General features: G+C 37.0%; 1 protein-coding gene across 2 annotated transcripts in view; it reads left to right on the top strand.

The window, feature by feature from the left end:
• The window catches only part of LOC127422221 (ephrin type-A receptor 4-like), a 58590-nt gene continuing 35432 nt past the window's right edge, over positions 1 to 23158 (top strand). For both annotated transcript variants that reach the window (XR_007894142.1, XM_051665565.1), the window contains exons 1-3: positions 1 to 136; positions 1410 to 1477; positions 8522 to 9185. Coding sequence is in view for 1 of the 2 variants with exons in the window: in XM_051665565.1 (XP_051521525.1) it covers positions 40 to 136; positions 1410 to 1477; positions 8522 to 9185 (829 nt within the window). In the remaining variant the exon portion in view is untranslated. The remainder of the gene's footprint in view (positions 137 to 1409; positions 1478 to 8521; positions 9186 to 23158) is intronic.

Below are 23158 nucleotides of genomic sequence, written 5' to 3'. Positions count from 1 at the left end.
GAAAGAAGCTGGAATAACGGAGAGAAAGTTACAGGACAAATGGCATTCATGGCCGGGATTATTTACGCGCTCATATCGTTTTTCCTGGGGATTTGTGCAGGAATATCCGCTCCAAGGAATTATCCGGCAAATGAAGGTATAAGAGGTTTCTGGACAAGGTTAAAGGCGCGTGAAAACAACTTAGGCGCACTTGGAATGGAAAATAGGCTATAAATAATGGATACATATGTAAATATAAATAAATAGTATATAATTATACATAATATTTAGTAAATAAATAGTATATATATATATATATATATATATATATATATATATATATATATATATAGTATATATAATTATACATTAAATATTCATAAGCCTATCACAGAATGTCAGATAATTTAGCATTTTGTTGTTCATCCAAATAACACATTTACTCTTAAAATTAAAAATGTTTCTGCTGCACAGCTTTTTAAAAATCTTTTATGCATGCTCTTTTGAAAACCATCTTTGCACAGGTGTTTTAAAGAACTCAGAAACCAGTACAATGATCTGAAGAACCTATAATGAAACATTCATATTTTTTTATAGGTTTTCATTCTACAAATAACCATATAGTTCAAGTAAATTATCTTCTACATAAAAATATGTTATTGGATCAGAAGAGGGTTCAATGCTAAACCTATAAAGAACCATTGAAGAAGCCTTGTTTCTAAAAAAAATGTCCCTCTCTTTTATCAAAACTGCTTTTTGGTTTTCACTCTAACAGCTTAAAAGCTAAATAATATTCATGCATAGAGTTATACCGAAGATGTAGTATTTAGGCTTGATTTTTTAAAGACATTTTAGACAATTAATTTACCACTTTTCCCTTTATCATTAAATATAATTTGTATTCATAATGCTATATATCTGAAGCAAGACTTTAGTTTTAAACTTGGAAATTATTTCTGGAAATACAACTAATAAACGTAATGCCATTCATCTCAAGAAAGGCCATAGTTTTAACTTCAAAATGAGCCTTAAATACAGGGTTTATTGTTTAGTCTGGACCCCTTTATTTTGTCCATCCAAAGAGTATTAGCACTGATGACCTTATTTTCCAAATTCTTTCTACAATTTTGATGTCACCTAATTTAATATTAATTTAATAATAAAGTACAAATATTTAAAATGTTGTGGTTAGATTGTAGCCTATATTTTATACATTTAACCTAATGTAATTTAATTAATAATTAACCATCATTTTCCAATTAATTCAGTGTTTACAGTGCAAACTGCACCTTGTGAACTTAATTCCAATCAATTAATTCATGTACATTTATTTATCTGAGGCCTTCAAACTTCAGATCATGCATAATTTTTATCCACTCAGGGTATGAACCACAAGCTATTCTCAAGACCTCTGTCTTTTTCTCCTTCAGTCACGCTGCTGGATTCCAGATCAGTACAGGGAGAACTGGCATGGGTCGCCAGCCCTACAGAAGGAGGGGTGAGTCAAGACCATGTCTCTCTCTCTCACTCATTCTCAATCTCTTTCCAACGTGATCTCATTGGTATTCCAAGGTATTTGTTCATAAAGTGCAGTTCTAGCATGCATACATTTATGTACATTTGGATTGACAGTAAAACGTAAAATATCAACGTATTAACATAATGTAAATGAACCCTTTAAGAATGATCAACTTTAGAGGCATAAAATGTTTACGAATCCTTTAAGGTTGAAATAAAATTGAATTCATGGATTTCATCGGTTGATTTGATTGTATTTCTTATACAATAAGTGAAATAAATAACAACGTCACATTGATTTAACTCAGGCTATTCAGTTACCCAATTATTAATATGCCCTTTAAAAGTATGCACACTTACAGTATATTGCATACTTGTTGAGCTTTGACAAATACAGTCATACTAGGAGAACATATGACTTTACTTTTATTAGTCCTTTCCAGATAATAATTCTCCATAATGTTTCTGATAACTGGAGGTCCCGCTATGGGATCGTGTATGGGAGTACTGAATTTGGTTACCTGCAGCAGTACCCTTGCAAAGGATCCGGACAGCCCTCAAAGGATTTGTAAAGTTTTGTGCATCTTTAGAAGTTTACATTTTAGATGCTGTCAATAAGTTTACATTACACATTTAAGTAGCTACCTATCCAAGCATACAAAAATATATGTGTACACTTTACGTACGAACACCTCAGAATACAAATGAGATCACTCTGGTCCCTCTCCTTCTCTCTGATGTAAATTTGTAAAGCTAGGTTTCTGCGACGGGCGTCAAATTTCCTAAATAGCGGAGAGAGACAGAAATGCCCCTTTGTTAGGAAACTTTATCCCCTTTTTTCTCAAAAGAGGTAAGGGGGAGACTTGGCAACATGGTGACAGAGAAAAAGGTCTGCTTGAGTATGTGTGTGTGTCTGTGTGGGAGATTTTAAATCGAGGGGGTCAGCGAGTTCTGTCTGTTAATGTATGCTTCTTGGGGTCTCTCCACTTTTTCGAGCCCCTCATCACCAATTAGCCGTTAAACATCTTCGGATCAGGTGCATCTAAATTACCACATCACCGATTCAATAACACACAGAATTCCCTTTCATTACAGAAGCGCTACAGATCTGCATCCTTTCGCATCGATCCAACTCTCTTTCAGATCTTTAGTTCCTCTCCCTCTGTGATCTTCAAGCGTGATGGACAGGCCTTTGGCACAGACGGTGGGCGGGTATTCAGACTTTAATACGGCCAATTAGCTCCTTTCTCCTCTTGTCCAGCTATCTACGGCTCCGGGCCCTTATCTCTGCGCTGCTTCTCAGGGCCTTCGTAGTTACACAGATGAAGGGACAAGCCAAACGGAGAAAACCTGTTCCCGATGGATGCCAGATTGCTGTCCCTCTTATTATCTCACAAACGCTCAATTAGTTTTAGCGTATGGCGAATCATTCCTGGAGATTATTACCCTGGAGCTTATTACTGGCCGTCAGCCTGGTGTGTCTGCGACTGATGCTGCTTATGTCACTGGAGTCCAGCAGAAAAAGAAGCCTACGCTTCAGCTTTAACAAACTTGTCATATTCCTTGCTGTGTCAAGCTTTAAGGTTAGTAATCAAATTAGTTGTGTCAAAAGTTTTAACGGTAATTCCACCTCATTCAATTCTAACACTGCAAATCCTATAAATTGCAACTTTTCTGCAATTGTCATCCCTTTCAAAGTAATCTCACACCAGTGACATAATCTAACACACACAGCACAAGTTGTCAGACACGTTTTTCTGCCCACATTTGACAGGAAATAATTGACCGTGATTATCGGCTGTTTTTAAACAATTGGCCGATATCTGATAATCAGTACTTGGTAGATAACTTCAGTATTGCAACCCAGTACTAATTACAAATTACATGACAAAAATTGCAATCAGTAACATAATATCTTGGATCTAGGTAATCTAATATGATTATTTTTGGATTACATTTGGATTGCCTCTGACCTCACTCTTGATTATTTGATGTCACATGCATCCAGGGTTGGGAGGGTTACTTTTAAAATGTATTCCACTACAGATTACAGAGTACATGCTGTAAAATGTCATTTGTAATGTATTCCATTAGATTACTTCAGCACTGGCAGATATTTAAGGGCCAAGCCTCGAAGAGGCTGTAGCCCCATTGCATCCGTTAGTTTTCCGAATTCTTCTTCTGCTTCTGGGAGTCTATGGCAGCCCATAGAAACGTACGTAGGAAAATGATGAAATTTGGCACACTGATAGAGGTGGTAATGAATATCCCCTATACCAAATTTGGGGTCTCTAGGACATACTCTATAGCTTTTCTTTTGGCATATCTTTTGTACCGTTTGTCCTAGAGACATAATACGTTTTTTGTCTGATTACTCTTCTCCTGATGATTCTAGTAGACCCCTTATATTAAAACTCCACCCATTACATCGGCCGCCATCTGGATTATGATGTTTAGAGTTTAAAACTTTCACATCCTTTAAATTTGGTCTGATTTTCCCAAACAATGGCTCAAAATAATCTCCAGACCGAGCCGCCCAGATATGACTTCACTTAATTTTGTTTTTTGCAATTGTTGAAGTTACAGCATTGTGAAATTAACAAGGTTGACATGAAATAGGATTTAAGGCTAAATCTCAGCAACACTTTGACCTATCTAAATGAAACTTGGTATGCTTCAGCAGGTCCATGATCTGAGGGTGCTTGCAGAGTTTGGAGACAGCGCCACCTATGGGTCAAAATATGTGTAAAATGGCTATTTTTGCCCATAACTTTTGAACCGTATGTCTAAAAATGGTGTCTATGGATTCTGTGGGTCATGAGGATTCCAGCAATACCATTTTTTCCCATATTGACCATACTGCCATATTGAGCTGTTTTAAACTTTTTTTTTATATCTGTTGAATGCATTCTTGGATTTGAAAGAAAATTGGTATGCTTGATTAACATTATGTCCTGAGGATTTCTGAGCAGTTTTGAGACACATAGTGGTCAAAATGCTTATTTAATTTTAGTTAAAATTTTGGTGTATCATTGCGTCCTTATTAAGTTTTCAGAAAATGCAGATACATTTGAAAATATATTAATATATTGATTTTTTTTTAAATTTAAAACTTTCTGACTCTCAGCTTGGTATGTCTCTTTAGCACCTCCACAACTAGTGGCATCATAGCACAGTGGGCTGTGCAATGTACTTGTGTGCTGTGGAGATTGAAAGGTTGCTGGTTCATGCCCAGCTCTGGGCAAGTTGAAATCATTTTAGAAGTTGCAATGAACATCATATCCGAACTGTTCTTTCTTTCAGTTGTGTTTTATAACAGCTATATTGACTCTCCGTCATTTTGACTATTATAATGCAAATTTTATCTTTTGAATGCTTTGTCAGATTTGAATGAAAATTGGCAAGCGTCTTCGACATCAAGTCCTGAGGGTACACGAGCTGTTGGAAAACAGCACACCTATAGTTAAAAAGATAACCCGCACTTGTGTGCTGACTCTAAACTCATCTTGTCTCTTTGCCACTCATTGAGAATGCCAGCTGAGTGGCACAGTGTGTTAAACACTGGAGTATAGTTCTAAAAGCAGTGGGTTTTATTTGATTTGGTCAAAACCTAGGCAGGTCATCTGGTTTTATTTCTCTTTTACTGGAGCTCATTCTACTCTGCTTACTGAATGGTTGCAGGGCTAATTTAATTTTTATTTTCATCTTTGTTTAAAGGTTACTTCAATGTGAAGTTAATCATGGTAACCGCTGTGTTTGGCTGTGCTTACTGTCAGCATGGTATAACACTCTGGTGGCTGTCAACCACAAGGCAGCATGGTTCAGTGGATAATGCACAGAGCTGTAATATGGAACAGCACAGGTTCAAACACTGCTTAGGATGACTTGTGAACCAGTGTGCATTTACAAAATAAACCATAGCCAGTCTGAAGATCCTATAGGTCATGGAGGCCAAAAAATGGAATTTAGGGTGTCTTGGCCCTGCAATGGCTGCTTGCAGCTATGTTCTCACTTGTTTTTGACTATAAACAAGTGAAAAATGTGAAACAAATCTGCCATTACAGTAAAAAAATAATACATTCATATAAACAATGCATGCTCTGAAAAAGCCTAAATGTCCTATGCAGTATAGCTTCACAAGTACATTTATTTTATGGATTTATATGATGTTTTTACAGAAAAAAACAAAAAACAATTTCTTATTAAGAGTAAAATTTTTACAGTACATCTTTGCACTAACATAAAAGGTCTTACTAGAGGGAAAAAAAAGATCTAATGTTGATGTTCTTGATAGAATTCATTATAAAATATAATAGCAACTGGTAACAGGTGCATCTAATGGCTAGAAATACCATTTTAACTTGACATAATGCTAAATGTTCACATGGCATTTTACACAAGGAACTATTTTTGCTGCTCCAAACTTACTTCAAACCCCACAGAGTGTATACAACAACATCTTATGATCATTTGTGGATTCTGTTCATAGAATGCGGCAGAAAATCTATTACTTGTAGCTTTCTATATGATGCTAGAGGCTATATCGGTTAGTATATCTCATATAAGCATCCTTTATTCTTGTAAAAATACCCAGACTGCATAAGAAATTGATAAACCATATAGCCTTGTAATTAGAGCCTGACCAATATGGGATTTTTGAGACCGATACCGATTTTAGAGAGGGAAAATTCACCGATTACCAATATGGTGGCCGATATATTTCATTTTTGAGCTGGAATGACACAGACCTTTTCTATGTGGATTTTTCACCGATTTTGCACAGATATGACTATGCAAAGGTACTCAGAAGGCCGATATATCGGTTGGGCACTACTTGTAATCATGTATTTAATAGATTCGTATTTTTATATGGTATAGAAATAAAATAGTTTGTGAACACCATTTCGTGTCAGATGTACTAAACAAATTTGCAAGTGTTAACATGGTATTTATCTTGTGAATCTAAATATAATTAGTGGTGATTACATGATAAAAGTGCAGTGACTTTCAGGGAATCACTGGCTGTAATACTGATTAAGCAGAACCTGAGAAGTGTGTTAGTAAAGCAGGCTGTAAAGCATTTATGACTGTCTAGAGTTGTTATTGTATCTGAGGCCAGTAGAAGAAAAATAATAGTGCTTTTTCTGAGGTTAACTCAGGCAAACTTACTCAAGCCTGTTAGAGAGAAACAGATGTTATGTTTTTGGTCTACATTTACTCAATAGTTTTTCCAAGGTTCAGTCCCATTCTACCCAGTGCTGAATGGCCTCATATTTCTTGAGTTAGATCATCAGTACATTTCTATTCCTAAGGAGTCTGACAAACCTCATGCTTAACGCTGTCAACCTGTCATCTTTTTTTTTTCTTTTCAGGAATAGTTTGCACAAAGGTGAAAATTCTGTCATTATTTACTCACCCTTATGATGTTTCATAAATTTTTTTAATATGTTTATTCCATTGAACATAAAAGGAGAAATTTCAAGCTTCAGAAAGGACATAAGAGTACCATTAAAAGTATAATAAAAGTGGCCCATGTGATGCCAGGAATATATTTAAAGTCCTCTGAAGACATACGATAGCTCTGAGTTAGGCTACGTCTACAGTAGTCCTGGATAAATGTAAAAACGCTTTTTCGTTTTCAAAACAATCCATGTCCACATTGCCGTTTTCAAACGTTTTCCAAAAGTTGCTCGTCCATACTGAAACTAATGAAAACTCTTATATCCCCTTACTGCACATGCAGAAAATCGCAGTTCCATGTACGAGCTGAAATGCAATTGTCCTCTTGTTAAGTCGCTGGACAGCAATTCTGAGTAAACTTTGTGTCGCCTTTAAAGGAATGGATTGTGAAGGTTGTACAAAGTAACATTTGTCTTTAACAATGCTCTCAAAGTGAATAACAGGCACAATAACACCGTTACAATGTGGGCCGCCATCTTGATCATTTTAAGTTTCATTGATCACATGACTGCGTCACATGACATCAAATACGTCATCGTTTTCAGATATCTCTGTCTTCCCTGTCCACACTACAACGCGAAAGTGTGGATGGATGGCCAAAACATAGAGAAAAAGATGCTTTTCAAACTAAAACATATTAGTGTGGATGTAGCCTGAGGAACAAACTGAAATTAAAGTTAGTATTCACTGAAATTCTTGACATCCTTCCAAGAGAAGTGGTGATGTCCAATTTGTGAACAAATCGTTCTTTTGTGCCTGATCTTTTCAATGAATCGGTTGACATGATCCATAAAACCGGTGTGATTAAGTCTTTCATAGATAAGAGTGATTGATTTCATCTCAATGATTTAATGGACTGGTCGCTGTGATTCTGGAATTAAAAGCTCACTAAAGTGGAAGCTTTTCAGAGAATAACGGCTTAAATTTCGTTCTGTTCCTCACACATACCTATTGTATGACTTTAGAAGACGTTGATTATATTGCACCAGTTGTATGGACCACTTATCTTTTTTTTTCTTCTCCCATTTTCTCCCCAATTTGGAATGCCCAGTTCCCAATGTGCTCTAAGTCCTCATGGTGGTGTAGTGACTCACCTCAATCTGGGTGGTGGAGGATGAATCTCAGTTGCCTCCGCGTCTGAGACAGTCAATCTGCGCATCTTATCATGTGGCTTGTTGAGTGCGTTACTGCGGAGACCTAGCGTGTGTGGAGGCTTCATGCTATTCTCCGCGGCATCCACGCGCAACTCACCATGCGCCCCACTGAGAGCGAACCACATTATAGTGACCACGAGGAGGTTACCCCATGTGACTCTACCCTCCCTAACAACCGGACCAATTTGGTTGCTTAGGAGACCTGGCTGGAGTCACTCAGCATGCCCTGGATTCAAACTCACGACTACAGGGGTGGTAGTCAGCGTCTTTACTCTGAGCTACCCAGGCCCCCCAGAATTTATATTTTTAACTATTCTTTTAAAGTTTGTTCTGTTCATGTATTTTAAACTTTGTTTGCTTTTAATGTATGCCTATTTCTAATGTTGATCTTGTATTGTCTTCACACGCAGTGGGAGGAGGTGAGCATCATGGATGAGAAGAACATCCCCATCAGAACATACCAGGTGTGTAATGTAATGGAGGCTAGTCAGAACAACTGGCTTCGGACTGACTGGATACGGCGTGGCCCGGCCCAGCGTATCTACATTGAGATAAAATTCACCCTGCGTGACTGTAACAGCCTGCCTGGTGTCATTGGCACCTGCAAGGAGACGTTCAACCTTTACTACCTAGAATCCGACACCGACAATGAGCGTTATGCTCACGAAAGCCGTTTTGCGAAGATCGACACGGTGGCGGCGGATGAGAGCTTCACGCAGGTGGATATCGGCGATCGGATCATGAAGCTAAACACTGAAGTTCGGGATGTTGGGGTGGTCAGCCGGAAAGGTTTCTATTTGGCCTTTCAGGATGTAGGAGCCTGCATCGCTTTAGTTTCCGTTCACGTGTTTTATAAAAAGTGTCCGTTAGCTGTGAGGAACCTCGCGCAGTTTCCTGATACGGTAACAGGGGCGGACACATCGTCTCTCGTGGAGGTGCGCGGCTCTTGTGTGAACCATTCGGAAGAGCAGGAGGTTCCAAAGATGTATTGCGGTGCAGACGGAGAGTGGCTGGTGCCCATTGGTAATTGCCTGTGTAATCCTGGATACGAGGAATGGAATGAGCAATGCCAGGGTAAGACCCATTTGCCGTTAAGATTTAAACAGACTTAAATAATCAAATGCTACCTACATCTGCTACAATTTTAATCCACAGATACTGATTTTCATCCATCTATCTATCCATCCAACTATCCATTCATTCCTCTGTCCAAAGTGTCCATCCGTCCATACATAGGTCAATGATGTGATGTGAATTTTATTGCCCGGATCTATTATGTTATTAAAAAAATACAATTCACACAAAACAATCACTTAAATACACTTCTACAATGACGAACGTGTGTTCAGTACAATTTTGATATTTTTGTGATAAATGTCTTAAATGCAAGTATTTTAAATGTAGTTACAATGCAACAACATGCTTGTACATAATAAGTACATTGTATCAAATGGTTAAGTACATAGTAGTTAAGGCCACCTAATATAAAGTGGGTCCAAATCAAAGTCAGGTGGTGTAACCAAAATGCAGGTAGTCTTTCTGTTGTCATGTGACAAATTTTTTTTTAGGAGCCATTTAGACCCTCATAACCATTTGTGAAGTTTAAAAAAAGTCAGAAATTTTGATATTTTTATTAAAAAGGTCTACTCCATTCAGGTTAAATGGAGTAGCCCTAATAAATCGTCTTGTTATTGGTGACAAACAAATTCATGGCATTTGTAAAAAGTATTTTTTTACCTTGGGAAAATATTTTCGAAATTTTCTTGGAAATGAATGAAGAAGGAGAAAGGAAAGTATTTTAGGTGTTTTTGCTTGATGGTTACACCCAGCCGCGGGCCGTGCATTTTAAGTCTAGGCCTTCAGTGCGATTCATGCCATTAAGAAAACACAGTTTCACAATGAATAAGATGCCGTATGCTCATCATACATTATGTCACAGCTAACTAATAATACCAGTTGATATTTTAAAAACACATCCAAGCACGAAAGCCAGAACCAAGGATGTCTAATACCAAGAAAAAGCTCTCTAATAATATTTGCGATTTAAATTTTGCTTGCAATACATTTTGTTTCATCAGGGTACACGGTTACTTGTCAAACCTTATCCGACACTGAATGCTCCAGCAGCCTAATTTACACTTAGAAAACTCCTGATGTTGCTATAACAATGCAAAAAGCACTTACCAATTTACTTGAAGTGAAAATCAGTCCTCCTTTCCTGTTTAATTAATCAATTGCATGATAATGCAGAACATCTTGTGTTTTTAAATCCATAAGGATCTCTTTCTCAACGGCAGTACGAGCAGTGATGACAGCCGACTCGTCAGCAAGATCTTGTGCTCTTCGCTTTCAAATTACGTACATCATTTAAAGCGTGATTGCGTCACTCAAGGCCAGCTAGAAAGCCTCAACCGGGACATATCCTAAAGATCACACCCACAATGAACAAATAAATCAATCCGATTGGCTGATGAATCTGACAATCTGACTTTAGATGCCCATTCATTTGCACTGTTCAGGGATTCTGCAGAAATTCTGAAGGCCTGATGGGGTGGAGCTCAAACTCACGTGCTGCTTTGGCTAAGGAGCATGACAGTTGTCACACTTTGCTTGTAAGCATTGAGGAATAAATTCTGATTGGATAAATTTTTTTGTTTTTTGCTTTTCATTTGTAGATGAATTAGGAGTGGAAAGCGATTGAAAATACATATGCAATAAGGTCAATAAGAATGAAAGGAAGAAAAATATGTATTTATTAGGCATGTTACGCCAGCAGAGAAGGCTTTGCTGGCCCTGAGAAATCGCCACTGGTTACACCCCTTAACATTTTTTTTGTTTAGTTTTTAAATCCTTATTTTTTTTTTTTTAAATGCTATAAATATTTTTCAAAAATATATGAAACCAACATGGTCACAAACAATGCATTTGTATGAACCTGATACTGTACATATGTTTTAAACTATACTCTTAGAAAAAAGGTTCTTTGGCCTTCTATATAGAACCTTTTAGGGGGTCCCAAATATGAAGCGAGCGATAGAACCCTTTTGAGTTCCATATGGAACCTTTTCTTCTAAGAGTGTAGATTTCTCAATTTTATCATCTCAGACAACCTTATTTGTCTGCGACCCAAATACATCCATACATCTTTCGATCTATACAAACATACTGTACATACAAGCTTGCATCCTGTGGTTGTCCATCCATCTATCCATCTATCCATCTGTTTTAATCTTTGTTTATTTCTTCTCAAGCAAGTGTCTGTTATCAGGTGGTAATTAGCACCGCTGGTATAGCTGTATACAAAGGAGAGATGACAGAAGAGGAGGCAAATCCTTGAGTGTGGTCCTAAGTGTTCTAACTGAACTAAGTTCATTATAATCTAGTTAGGCTCTGGACTTTGTAGTTAACTGATTTTACGCCATTTTTTTATGCCACTTAATAGGATATATTATAGGGGTGGGGATCACAAGGTAACTGGCAATACAATATAATATCAGCTCAGTGGTTAAGGCTCTATCATGGCTGACCCTGCACTCTGACCCCAGCCTAGCTGGGATATGTGAAAAACAAGAATTTCACTGTATATGTGCAAATGTGTGATAAATAAAGAAAATTATAAAAAAAAATATCAATATTTAGGTCACAATACGATATTATTGCGATTCTTTATTTTTGGTGCATTGCAATTCAAAACTATGATATATTGCGATAAATTTACGCAATGTTTCTCATTCTCAAGCATATACGACCATAATGGCTCCCTGTTTCTGTGGTTAGGTTAATGTAGCTAGTCTTTCTAAAATAAATTATAGTATTTATGAATGCAATAGTAGCCTGAACACTTTAAAAACATTATTACACAGTTTTAATACACAAAAGTATAGTTGATTTCACCTAAAAGGTTAGCCTGTATAATATGATACTAAAATGTTTGTCATAATACCTCAGTTAAGGTTACTACTGTAAAATCATAATACATTTCAGTAAGGGTGATTATGTGTAAAGCATGATAACTGCACCTTCTAAGGGACTATTGTTGAATTACTAGATCGATTTGGCAAAGAGAAGAAAATTTCCCATCACCACAACATTAATGTGGAAAAATGGAAATCAAAATATCGATATTTGGCGTGCAAATATCAATACAATATCACAAGGAAAAATATCACAATACTTTAACATATTGATTTGTTCCCCCACCCTAATGTATTTCAGTGTTTAGGAGAGTGTGTGTGTGTGTGTGTGTGTGTGTGTGTGAGAGAGAGAGAGAGACTGAAAGAGTGAGAGAGTCTGAGAAAGATGGAATGAGTTGAGACATGTTATCAAGAATCTAAAAATGGAGCTAAAAATGGAAGAGGGCCTTGAGTGTGATGAATAGATCTGTGGAGGAGAAAAAAATTTAATTATCCCTAAAAGTGTCATTTCATTCTGCCATAGATCAACCTAAATAGAGACCATGACAATAATAAATACACACATTTCACAGAAGTGTTGACAGAGAAGATTCTAGGCATGTGGAGCTATGTGTAGATATTTGCCACAAAGAACACTGCAAACACTTTGCCTGGTTTCTATAGTGATGATCAGAGAAAACAGGACCACCATTGACCTCTGCTCTAAGAGGTCACAGATCAAAGGTTATGTTCTCGCTCAGTCCTCAAGTGCAGTCATCAGCTGTTTAACATTTCCTGGTGTGTGTGTGTCAAGTGCATGTTGAGTTTGAGAGGAATTATGTTAAAGGAAAGTTATAAGTTGTTCCTTTATGAATACTGATGATATTTGAATCCATATTAATAACTGGAAATTATGAATAGCGAAGCGTTGTTATATCTTTTCACCCTTTGAGTTTGCATAAAGACTACAGAAAAAAGCTGAAAGTCCTTGTTTGTTAAAGCCAGTGTTGGAAAATGTTACTTTTAAAAGTAAAGCTTTACATTATCGTGTTACTAGTAATAATTAGGAATGGGAATCGTAAGGAATTTAACGATGTCTGTTCCGATTCCATAGCGTTTCAATTAACGATTCGCACTTGTGAAGGAAGAAATATTTGGAAATAAGAAATGCCATTTTTATTGCATTTACTGCCAGAAGCAGTCTGTTTCCAAATGATAAGATCATTTCAGATTTCAACAGAGCAGAAATAACAAATCAAAGATACATTTAACACAATTCCAGAAAAGGTGAAACAGCATTAAATAAAACTGTAAAAGTTCTTGGTTCATTTCGAACTGGACATAACAGAAATCAGAATCAGCTTGTAAGATTAATTCGCTCGGAATTACACTGGTCGCACGCTGTGTTTCGCGCTGTAGATTCAAAAGAACCAACTCATTGAAGTCATTTGTTCAGGAATCAGACACTGATCGTGCTGTGCACTACTCGCTGTAGATTCTATCAACGCTACGTGCTGTAGATTCAAAAGAGCCGGCTCACTGGAGTCATTTGTTTCGGACCACACTGGTCACGCTGTGCGCTACTCGCTGTAGAACAGAAAGTCATGATAATCATAGGGTTCCAGAATTCCTTGGATTTTGTAGACACTATTGTTAGGCTTCTTGAAAGGAGTCTTCAGTCGCAAAGAGCCTCAGGGTTCTGTGAGAGTTTTGGAGGTTCTTTGGAGGGAATTGGGGGAGGGGTCTAGGGCAGGTCAGAGGACGCTGACTCTTTCATCATCTCTGACGCGCGGTTGACAGCTGGAAAGGAGAAATTTATTAAGACATCAAAACTCTTTGACAGCTGGGGTTCCACAGGATGCCATGGAAACAAAGAGCTGTGATCTTGCCTGCTCTCCATTGTCTATACGGGCCGATTGGGGGAAGGCAGGAGAGACCCCTCTCTGATGGGTTCTCTGCTGTGAGAAGTCTTCTCTGGTGTCATTTATGCAGCCTGTTGCATGAGAAACATCACAAATGTGATCTTTATCAAATCTAAAATGCTTCTCATAGATAGCACTGAGATTACATGGAGACCAAAAGGAGATTTTTGACTCATACGGTAACTTATGTATCATCTAGTGTTTCAGAAAACTCACAAAATGTATACTTTTATAGTAATAGTTCACCCTCATGTCGTTCCCAAACCTGCAAGGCTTCATTTCTTATGTGCAACAAAAAGGGGACATGTTTGAATGAATATTGTGGTTCTTTTTAATACAATGGCAGTTGATAGTGTCTTACTTTAAAGCTCAAAAAATGACACAAAGTATCATAAAAGTCGTCCATGCGATGACTCCATCATATTCCAAGAATTGTGAAAGGCATACTATAGGTTTTCATAAATTTTTCAGTTCAAATCTTGATGTTTGTTGCACATTCTTGAGTGCTATGAGAGAAGTTCGTTCAAAGTGGCACACGTGTTGTTTTTAGTGCTTAACGACACAAGTTCTCGCACGGACACACAAGCCACTGTAAATTAGCTTCTCTTATATAGCACTCATGAACGTGCAACAGACGTCAAGATTTTAACTGAAAAATTTACAACGTTACTTTCTTCCGTAGGACACGAAAGGAAAGAAAATTTCAAGAATGACCACGTCCTGGACGCTCTTTTGGTTCCAGATCGTGCACCATATTCCAAGTCTCCTGAAGCCATACGATAGCTTTGGGTGAGCAATGGACTGACATTTAAGTCGTTATTTTAATGGAAAATCAATCTATTTCTCACCCAAAGCTATTCCATGGCTTTAGAAAACTTGAAATATAGAGCTCGAGTTATATAGACTTCTTTTTAAATTGTTTTATGGTACATATTAAAATACGAAAGTTCCAGTGCTCCTCAAACGGGTTTGGAACGACATGAGGGTGAGTAAATGATTAGCCTACAGAATTTTCATTTTTGGCTGTACTATTCCTTTAAGTTTAAGAGCTATAAAAAGAGCATTTACTGAGCTATAAAATTTCTTGTTAATAAAGGAAAGGACAGGAGAGGAAGGAATCAATCTCTCTCACCTTGCTTCATCACAATCTTTTTTTTTTCTTGTGCCATTTTTTCTGCGCTGGTGTATAACTATGCACCATGTTCCAGCTTTTTTTGGCCTCTTTTCTCCGACACGCCTGAATGGTTTAAACACACTCACACGTCAGGGTAAAACGAACAGGTCAGAGTTTACCTCGGCCTGAAGAGCTCCAAACACCCCATTTACAACATGCCATTGAAACCAGAGGAAACAGAGATAGAGAGAGTCTTTTATGTGTGCTTGTGTATGAGTGGAACATCATTACCGAGGCGTTGAGAGCTGTTTATGGTTGGTTTTCTGTTCCCAGAGTTCTTTATCACTGACTGTCTCTCTCAACGCTGGTGCTTCTCGCTTTAAAAGGAGCGTGACAGAAATGCGAGGGACAGCGGCGCAGTAACGTTGATATAATGTTGCAGCTCACTGACAGAACCTAATATTAACCAGACTTAATGGACTCTCTGGAAGTCGTACAAGACAACGACAGGAGACGTGTGGCCTCGGCTAACCCAAATTTCACTCTTTCATTTCAGGAAGATTCAGCTGTCTTAAAGCGACAGTTCACCCAAAAATGAAAATTCTGTTATCATACGCACCCTCATATCACTCCAAAGACTGTTCCCCAGGAAAAAAAAAAAGAAGATATTTTTTTAGAGCACAGCGGCTCTTTTTTAAACAATGAAATTGCAGATTTTAACAGAACTTAAATGCTTGTCATTCACAGAGTTGTGTGTTTGTTAATACTGTAAATATTTTGGCTAATTTGATAAATCATTTGTCAAATCTGTATCCTTAACTCAGTTGATCACATTGTAGCATATATAAATCTGCGTTTATAAATCATAATTAACATATTTAAAGGAATATTTTGGGATTAATACAAATTAAGCTTAATCGATAGCATTTTTGACGTTACCAATTACCACAAAAAATTACTTTGACTCGTCCCTCCTTTTCATTAAAAAAGGCTAAAATCTGGGTTTCAGTGAGGCACTTACAATGAAAGTCAATCCGTAAACGTTAAAATACTCACTGTTTCAAAAGTATAGCCACAAGACGTAAACAATATGCGTGTTAACATGATTTTAGTGTGATTAAATTGCTTTTTAACCTTTTCTGTATAAAGTTATAACCGATTTTGCAACTTCGTTGCCATGATGACATCACGCCGTAAACCCTAAAACCTTAAAACAACCGAAAAAAAACTACAATTTCAACAACTTTACATTTCAAATAATACATGAGTTTTAACATAAGAATGAATTTAATTGCTTTTACATAACGAGCTTCACATTCAGGCCCGGCTCCTGCCAGCTATGCTAGGGTGGGATGGTGGATATCATAGGTGGGCATTTTGGATTCGTTGGCGGGGGGGGGGGGGTGGGTGGGTACTCAGACTTAATATTTAATGTCTTTAATTGGCATAACAATGGTGTAATTGTTAAGATCATAAGACCCATGAGTATACTTTACACTTATTCCCCGTATAAAATTTGTGGGCCCTGACAACCTTATTCTTGGTATACTACCTCCATTACTAAGAAACAAATTATAAAAATACTCCTTCAGAAAAATTAGAATTGAAGCCTTAAAGCAAATTACAAAGACAAATCAGAGTCCCCATGAATGCAAGGATGGAGTGGAGAGAAATAACATTTAGGATAAATACAAGGATAGAGTGGAAGAAATATATTAGATGGGAAGATCAATAACATATAACATTAAGAACCTAAAATGTGAACACAGATGGAAATTGCTTAAAGAAGTAATGATATAATATTAAACAATGACGATTCTTTCTCTTTGACTATACAGATTAATTGGTTACATAGAAATGTAATTATTAGCAATTATACTGCCCTACAAAAGTAAAACGCTAAATGGAGATATGACTGAAATAAGGTCTTTGATCTGTCCTGTAACAGAGGAGTTTCTCGCATATGCCGATTTTCAGTGAAAACAGTGTGAAAATGCAGTAACTACAAAATCCACATCAAAATAATTCAAGCCATTTTTCTCCGTTTCAGAGTTAATTACTGAGTCTGGACTTTGTAGGATAGTAAAGGGTACTGTTATTACCAGTGAAACTAAACATATGTAAAGTCATTTAGGGAAATATACAGGAATTTAGATGGATGGATGGATAGAAAGAAATGCCATGTAAGCACCAAAGGTTATTTTCATGGCAAAAACAGATTAGTTTAAAGCACAACGACCAAAAATAAACAACAAACTATCACAGCACTGTAAAAAGATGTATATAAAGAGGCGAAGACAGACAGTATGTCTCTCGTCAGCGACACCCAACTTTTAACAGGGGAAACAGAAGCACTCATCCCGCAAAACACTGTATCTAGGCCTGATCGCGAACAGGACCATCAGCTAAACATGTGTTAAAGACGTCACATCTCTGAGATACAACCAGGCTTTTTATGTGCACTAAAAAATATGCATTGCACAAAAATATTTCTTATTACCGCCCTCGCTCGCGTGACGTCTCTTGAGTGTGTCGTTGCTTTCGGCCAATGACAAAAGTAGAAAAATACTACAAATTTCTGGTGCTATTTTGTGATTGGTTGGGACAGCCTACAGCCAATCCACAATATTTGCAACACACAGCCCACATCAAATTGCTTTTATCCAATGCACAAATCATTAAAAAAAATGGGTGGGCTCAGACCACCCCTGCCCATGCCTACATCCGGCCCTGTTCATATTTCTGCCTTAAAATGCTGTTAATTCATCCTGACTTTTATTGAACTCGGAATCATCCTTTAGATCAGAATTCTTCAGATTTTACTCAAAATTAGCACAGGAAAGTGAGAAAAACCCCTGCAGATTCTGTCTGGGCCATATGAGAACTAATGTCATTTATTATTCTAATGCATTTATTAATTTTAATGTTGAAGTATATATAACTTTTAACATTTAAAAAGTATTATTATATTGAGAAATTAACATTTACCAAGATTAATAAATACTGTAAAAGTATTTTTAAGTGAATGCAAACTATCACTTCTATCCCTTAAAATTCAGCTCTGTTCTGTAATACTTTAGTGGTATAAAGATTAAACTATTTCACTGCTGTAGTCATTTCCTACAATATATAGTTTGGCATTAGAAATAGTTTTAGTGTTTTAGCTATCAATGGCCGGTTTTGATTTCTTACTGGAAATTCTGTATTGAATTGTTTTCGCTAGCTCTCATTTTCCTCTGCTGTTGAATCTGTCTTTTATTTTCTGTAGAGAGGGGGGAAAGAGAGACAGAGAGAGAGAGAGACATGTAAGAGGAAGAGTGAACAACAAAGAGTGAGACAGCGAGAATTAAAGAGGTGATCAGAGAGAAAAACAGATTTATCACCACACAGGGAAGGTCATCGCCCTCTTCTTATAATGAACAGGAGGTGATGTCTGGAGGAAGAGAACGTTTTAGCTTGTCTTTGATTTCTTTGATTTCTTTTACTTCTCATTCACTTTATGTTCCTTTAAATCTCCCTTTGATGTGATTTTCAGACACTGTCTCTCTCTTTCTCTATCTGTCGCTCTCTTGTAACAATAGACTGTGATTGTGAGGTTTTCACTTGCAATCTTAAACTTATCAAACTGTAGGAGGTGTGTAGGTGGTCTTTTCTCTGTTTTACTCCTCTCGGTGAAGTTACAGCATGATGGTGTTAAAATGAATGTGTTCTTAGACAGATACACACTGGAATATAATGAAGCACATGGTTGTTTCTATGTCTATTATGCATTAAAATAATGTCTAGGTAGGCAGCTTACTAGGTTTTGAAATGGAGCCTGTATTTTGTAACACAAACAGGCATCAGAGTGGTGCAAATTATAGCAACTGACACAAAGATGCTTCAGGCACAAAGAAATGCAATATCATTCTGTATATGTGTTTGTGTGTGTGCCCATTCTCATTAGCCAGTGATTTACAGTAGAATATCAGCATAAACTGAGCACATTACTGCAGTTACACATACATGTTTGCCTAGTTAGTAGCCTACAAGTGGCAGACTTGTATTGTGTTTAGATATGGCTAATTGTACTACACTACTATACTACAGACTAACCCTAACCCTTAAAAAACATTTTTGCATTTTTACAATTAAAACAATAGCATTATTTTTATTATGTACTTTATTTGAGTCTCTTTTATATGGAACCCTTTGATAGAAAATAGTTTTTGTTCCCTTGCAATAGTTTGCATTATCTCACAAAATGTTTCATATTTCCTCCCACAGTCAAAAATCAAAGATGGCGCTACTGTGAAGGTCTATTCCCACGCTGTACCCTTATGGCCTCAGTACTTTTATGTGTAAGGACATCCTTAAAGTATAGCATATTAAATCCATGCAAACACACACAGCAGCACTGCAACAGCAACGTGATGTGTACGTGTTTGAAGGTGTGGGTACTTGTTTTCCCAGCAAGCCAATTGAAACCTGTTGTTAATGGCTCTCCTGTTCACTTAGCTCCCATAAACACACACACTCACACACACGTACACACACACAAATGCACAATGGTAGGTGTTGCAGCTCCAGACAGACTGTCGTCCGAGCATTTCCAGCAGTTTAGATAAACAACCTAAAAATACATGCGTTTTTGTTTTTTTTCAGATTGACTCTATAGGTCACACACACACGCACACACGCACACACGCACACGCACACACACACACACACACAGGTTTACATACTGTAGCTCTAAGGATATTCTGTCCTATAGACTTCATTTGTGTCAATATAATGCAAAATGTAATGACTACAGACTAAGGGGAGGTTCACACTGAACACATGTAAAACAACTACATACAGTACTACATACAGTAATACAGTACCAACTGAAAAACACAAAAAACGTGTTCGCTGTGAATGGCCCCTAACCCCACCCCTTTTGCTAAAATAAAAATTCATATAAAATATAATATCTGCATATGATGATAATGAAATATATTTGTATTATATTTATATTATAATAATATTAATAATGATCTTATTTCTTTTAAAACTGTAGAATATTTTTTTTTTTTTTTTTTTTAGGAACACTTCCAACTGTATGGCTGAGAGTACTTCCAAATAAGATACATGACATACATGGGATGAATTTGTTTTGATACTCTGTGTGTGTGTGTGTGTGTGTGTGTGTGTGGGCAGGTTTAAGTGGTTTACGAGGACTTTTTTTTAGGTTACAAACTGGTAATTACAAGGTAATTATGCTATAATGTGGTTTATGAGGATATTTCTAGTGTCCCCATAATTTAAATCGCATAAAAAACATACTAAACGATGTTTTTTTGAAAATGTAAAAATGCAGAAAGTTTTTGTAAGGGTTAGGTTTAGGGGTAGGGTTAGGGTTAGGGGATAGAAACTATAGTTCGTACAGAATAAAAATCATTATGTCTATGGAGAGTCCTCATAATGATAGCTGCACCAACTGTGTGTGTGTGTGTGTGTGTGTGTGTGTGTGTGTGTGTAAGAGAGATTAAAATGTAAACATGCACCCACCTGCATGTGCGTATTGTGACACATGCTATGTAATATCTGTGTTTATGTTTGAAGTGGTTATTTATGAAGAGTTGTTTTACTCTTAAGTATTTATAGATTAACCCAATTTGACCTAAACCATGTGGTGTGTGTGTGTGTGTGTGTGTGTGTGTGGTGTGTGTGTGTGTGTGTGTGTGTGTGTGTGTGTACCACTACAAACTCAACAGATCTATCGTGAAAAAATTGTGTATGGAACTAATTTGCATATCCTCCTCAACCAGTACTTCCTGTATTAGAAAATAGGGCTGCAACTCTTCACGTTTAACAATACCTGCAAACCTTGCCAGACATACTCTCCTCTCATTCCCTCTCTCTCTCTCTCTCTCTCTCTCTCTCTCTCTAATCTCTCCATTCTTTTATTTTCCTGATAGTTCCTATCAAAATCCAAAGGCTTTATTAATTGCTTACAGATTTAAGGCCTACAGGGTGTAAAAGATTCAGCTAGAGATAAACTGATGCTAAATTTTGGGGAATTCCTCTCTTTGAATGGGGGGAGTTGTTGTACATGGTTCAGTGAGCATGGAGTTCATTTCATTTCAGGAACCCACCAAATCTGTTATATGTAAAAAAAAAAAACATTCTTTAACACAACCCCAACAATGACATTTTGATTTCATTATGTTTATTAATAAATAATTCACCCACACCTTCAATGAAGCGAATGATGTATTCACATTGCGTTGAATTCGTTTTGTTTAGGAGAGGTCAAGTTCAGGTGGCTTAAAGGGATAGTTCACAGAAAATTAAAACTTATGTAATTTAAAATAATGTACTCACCCTCATGTCGTTCCAAACCTGAATGACTTTCTCTCTTCTGTTGAACACAAAAGGAGATGTTTAAAGAGCATTTAGGGCCTGTCAAGCTCCATAAAAAACTAAAAATGCCATAACAATAGTGTATACGACTCATTCACTGTATACTGTAAACGTCCTCTGACGTCCTATAATACTGTTGCTTTACTTAAGTCGTTATTCACTCAAAATCTTGTCTGAAATTCTAATTCGCACTTCCACATATTTAAACTTGACGCTCCGTGATCAGTTACAAGATATACTACAATGACGTTCGCCATCATTGACATCAAACCTTGTGCTACATGACTTTACATGCCATGTTTGAAAATGCACAAGTGCGAATGAGTTTTGAGAGCTACAGTGGAGGGCAAGGTTTTCACTCAAGATTTTTCATTTTGAACTATTCCTTTAAAATTTGGGTCTGGTATGAAAAGTCAATATTTGAGAAATTAAGCCTTTATTCAGTGAAAGTTTGTGTAGGCCCCATTTACTTGCATTAACGTGCATTTTTGGTGATCGTATTGCTATCGGATAGCACTTGACCACATTAAATGCCAGGTGTAAATTCACCCAAGACGAACTGTGAACGGATCGTGATCGGATCACTGAAACCACATTCAGAGGTGGTCAGGAACGGATTCTGACCACATTCAAAGAAGGTGTATATGCAAATGCATTTTTTTTATTCGGATACAACTATGTAAGTAATTTATTATGTGATGAGGTTATACTACAGTCATCCGTTGTAAAATGTTGTTTTGTGTGTTCTTGCCTTTCTCTGTTAATTCAGCCATCACAGTGTGAAGAACACAACAGACACGGCCGTCTTGCAATCTTTCCACCTAAACAATGAAATAAAATCATTCCTTTAGAATACACTTGGAATATCTTGTCACTCTTCTCAAATCCCTCTAGCTCACATTTCTCTCCTTTTCTAATCACTTGCGACACTCATGTGAAACCAGTCTTCACTTGTGCGTTTCAGATGAAACATATACAAAGCTCTGAACGCACGATGAATATCATTGAATTTGCCTCGGCGACCCCAAATTTAGCTTTGTCAGCCATCAAAAAATCTTAAATGAAGGAAAAACCCTGAATGTTAAAGTAATAGAAAGCATTTGAATTATCCATCATTGTTTTTAAAATTTGTTTAAAGATGGATAATTTTCAGTTACCACCACAGGCTCTAATGTAATATGTAAGTAGTGTTTTCCATTTTGTGTGGGTAACTTTGATCGGATCTCTATCCGATCACAGTGGAGACGCATTTGACTCCAAGGTGTAAATACAATCCAGTGAAAGAATTTCCAGATACCATCTGGATATGAAACGCATGTTAATGGGGCCTAGACTTTCATTAGATGTTTGTTATGGAAAAATTATATACTGGTGTTCTTCCTTCATATGTTGAGTAGCTTGCAGATCCAAGTTGTTCTGTGCTGGTTGGTGCTAGTTTAGAGATTATTCCATGCTTTTTGCCATACTGGAATTGTCAAAAATGTGCTGTTAAGTTTTGCTGGTTAAGCTAATCAGAGGAAATTTGTGTTGCTCAGAGCTTGCTCTTTCATAACTCAGCAGATTCAGTGGAGTCCAGTGTGTTTAATCTTTTTGTATTTGGCTGAAAAGTTGTTGAGTGGCTCACCAATGTATTTGATTTCTTCTAATAAAGAAAAGTAGGCTGGACCAAAATGCTTGTGTTGGGCTGATCTAACCTTTTTTGCATGTCACCCTTCTACACACTTAAGCCAA

The sequence above is a fragment of the Myxocyprinus asiaticus genome, chromosome 31 (assembly GCF_019703515.2).
Source record: "Myxocyprinus asiaticus isolate MX2 ecotype Aquarium Trade chromosome 31, UBuf_Myxa_2, whole genome shotgun sequence".
Classification (NCBI taxonomy): Eukaryota; Metazoa; Chordata; class Actinopteri; order Cypriniformes; family Catostomidae; genus Myxocyprinus; species Myxocyprinus asiaticus.
Note: the sequence above shows the minus strand (reverse complement) of the source record. Positions and strands in the feature narration are given on the sequence as shown.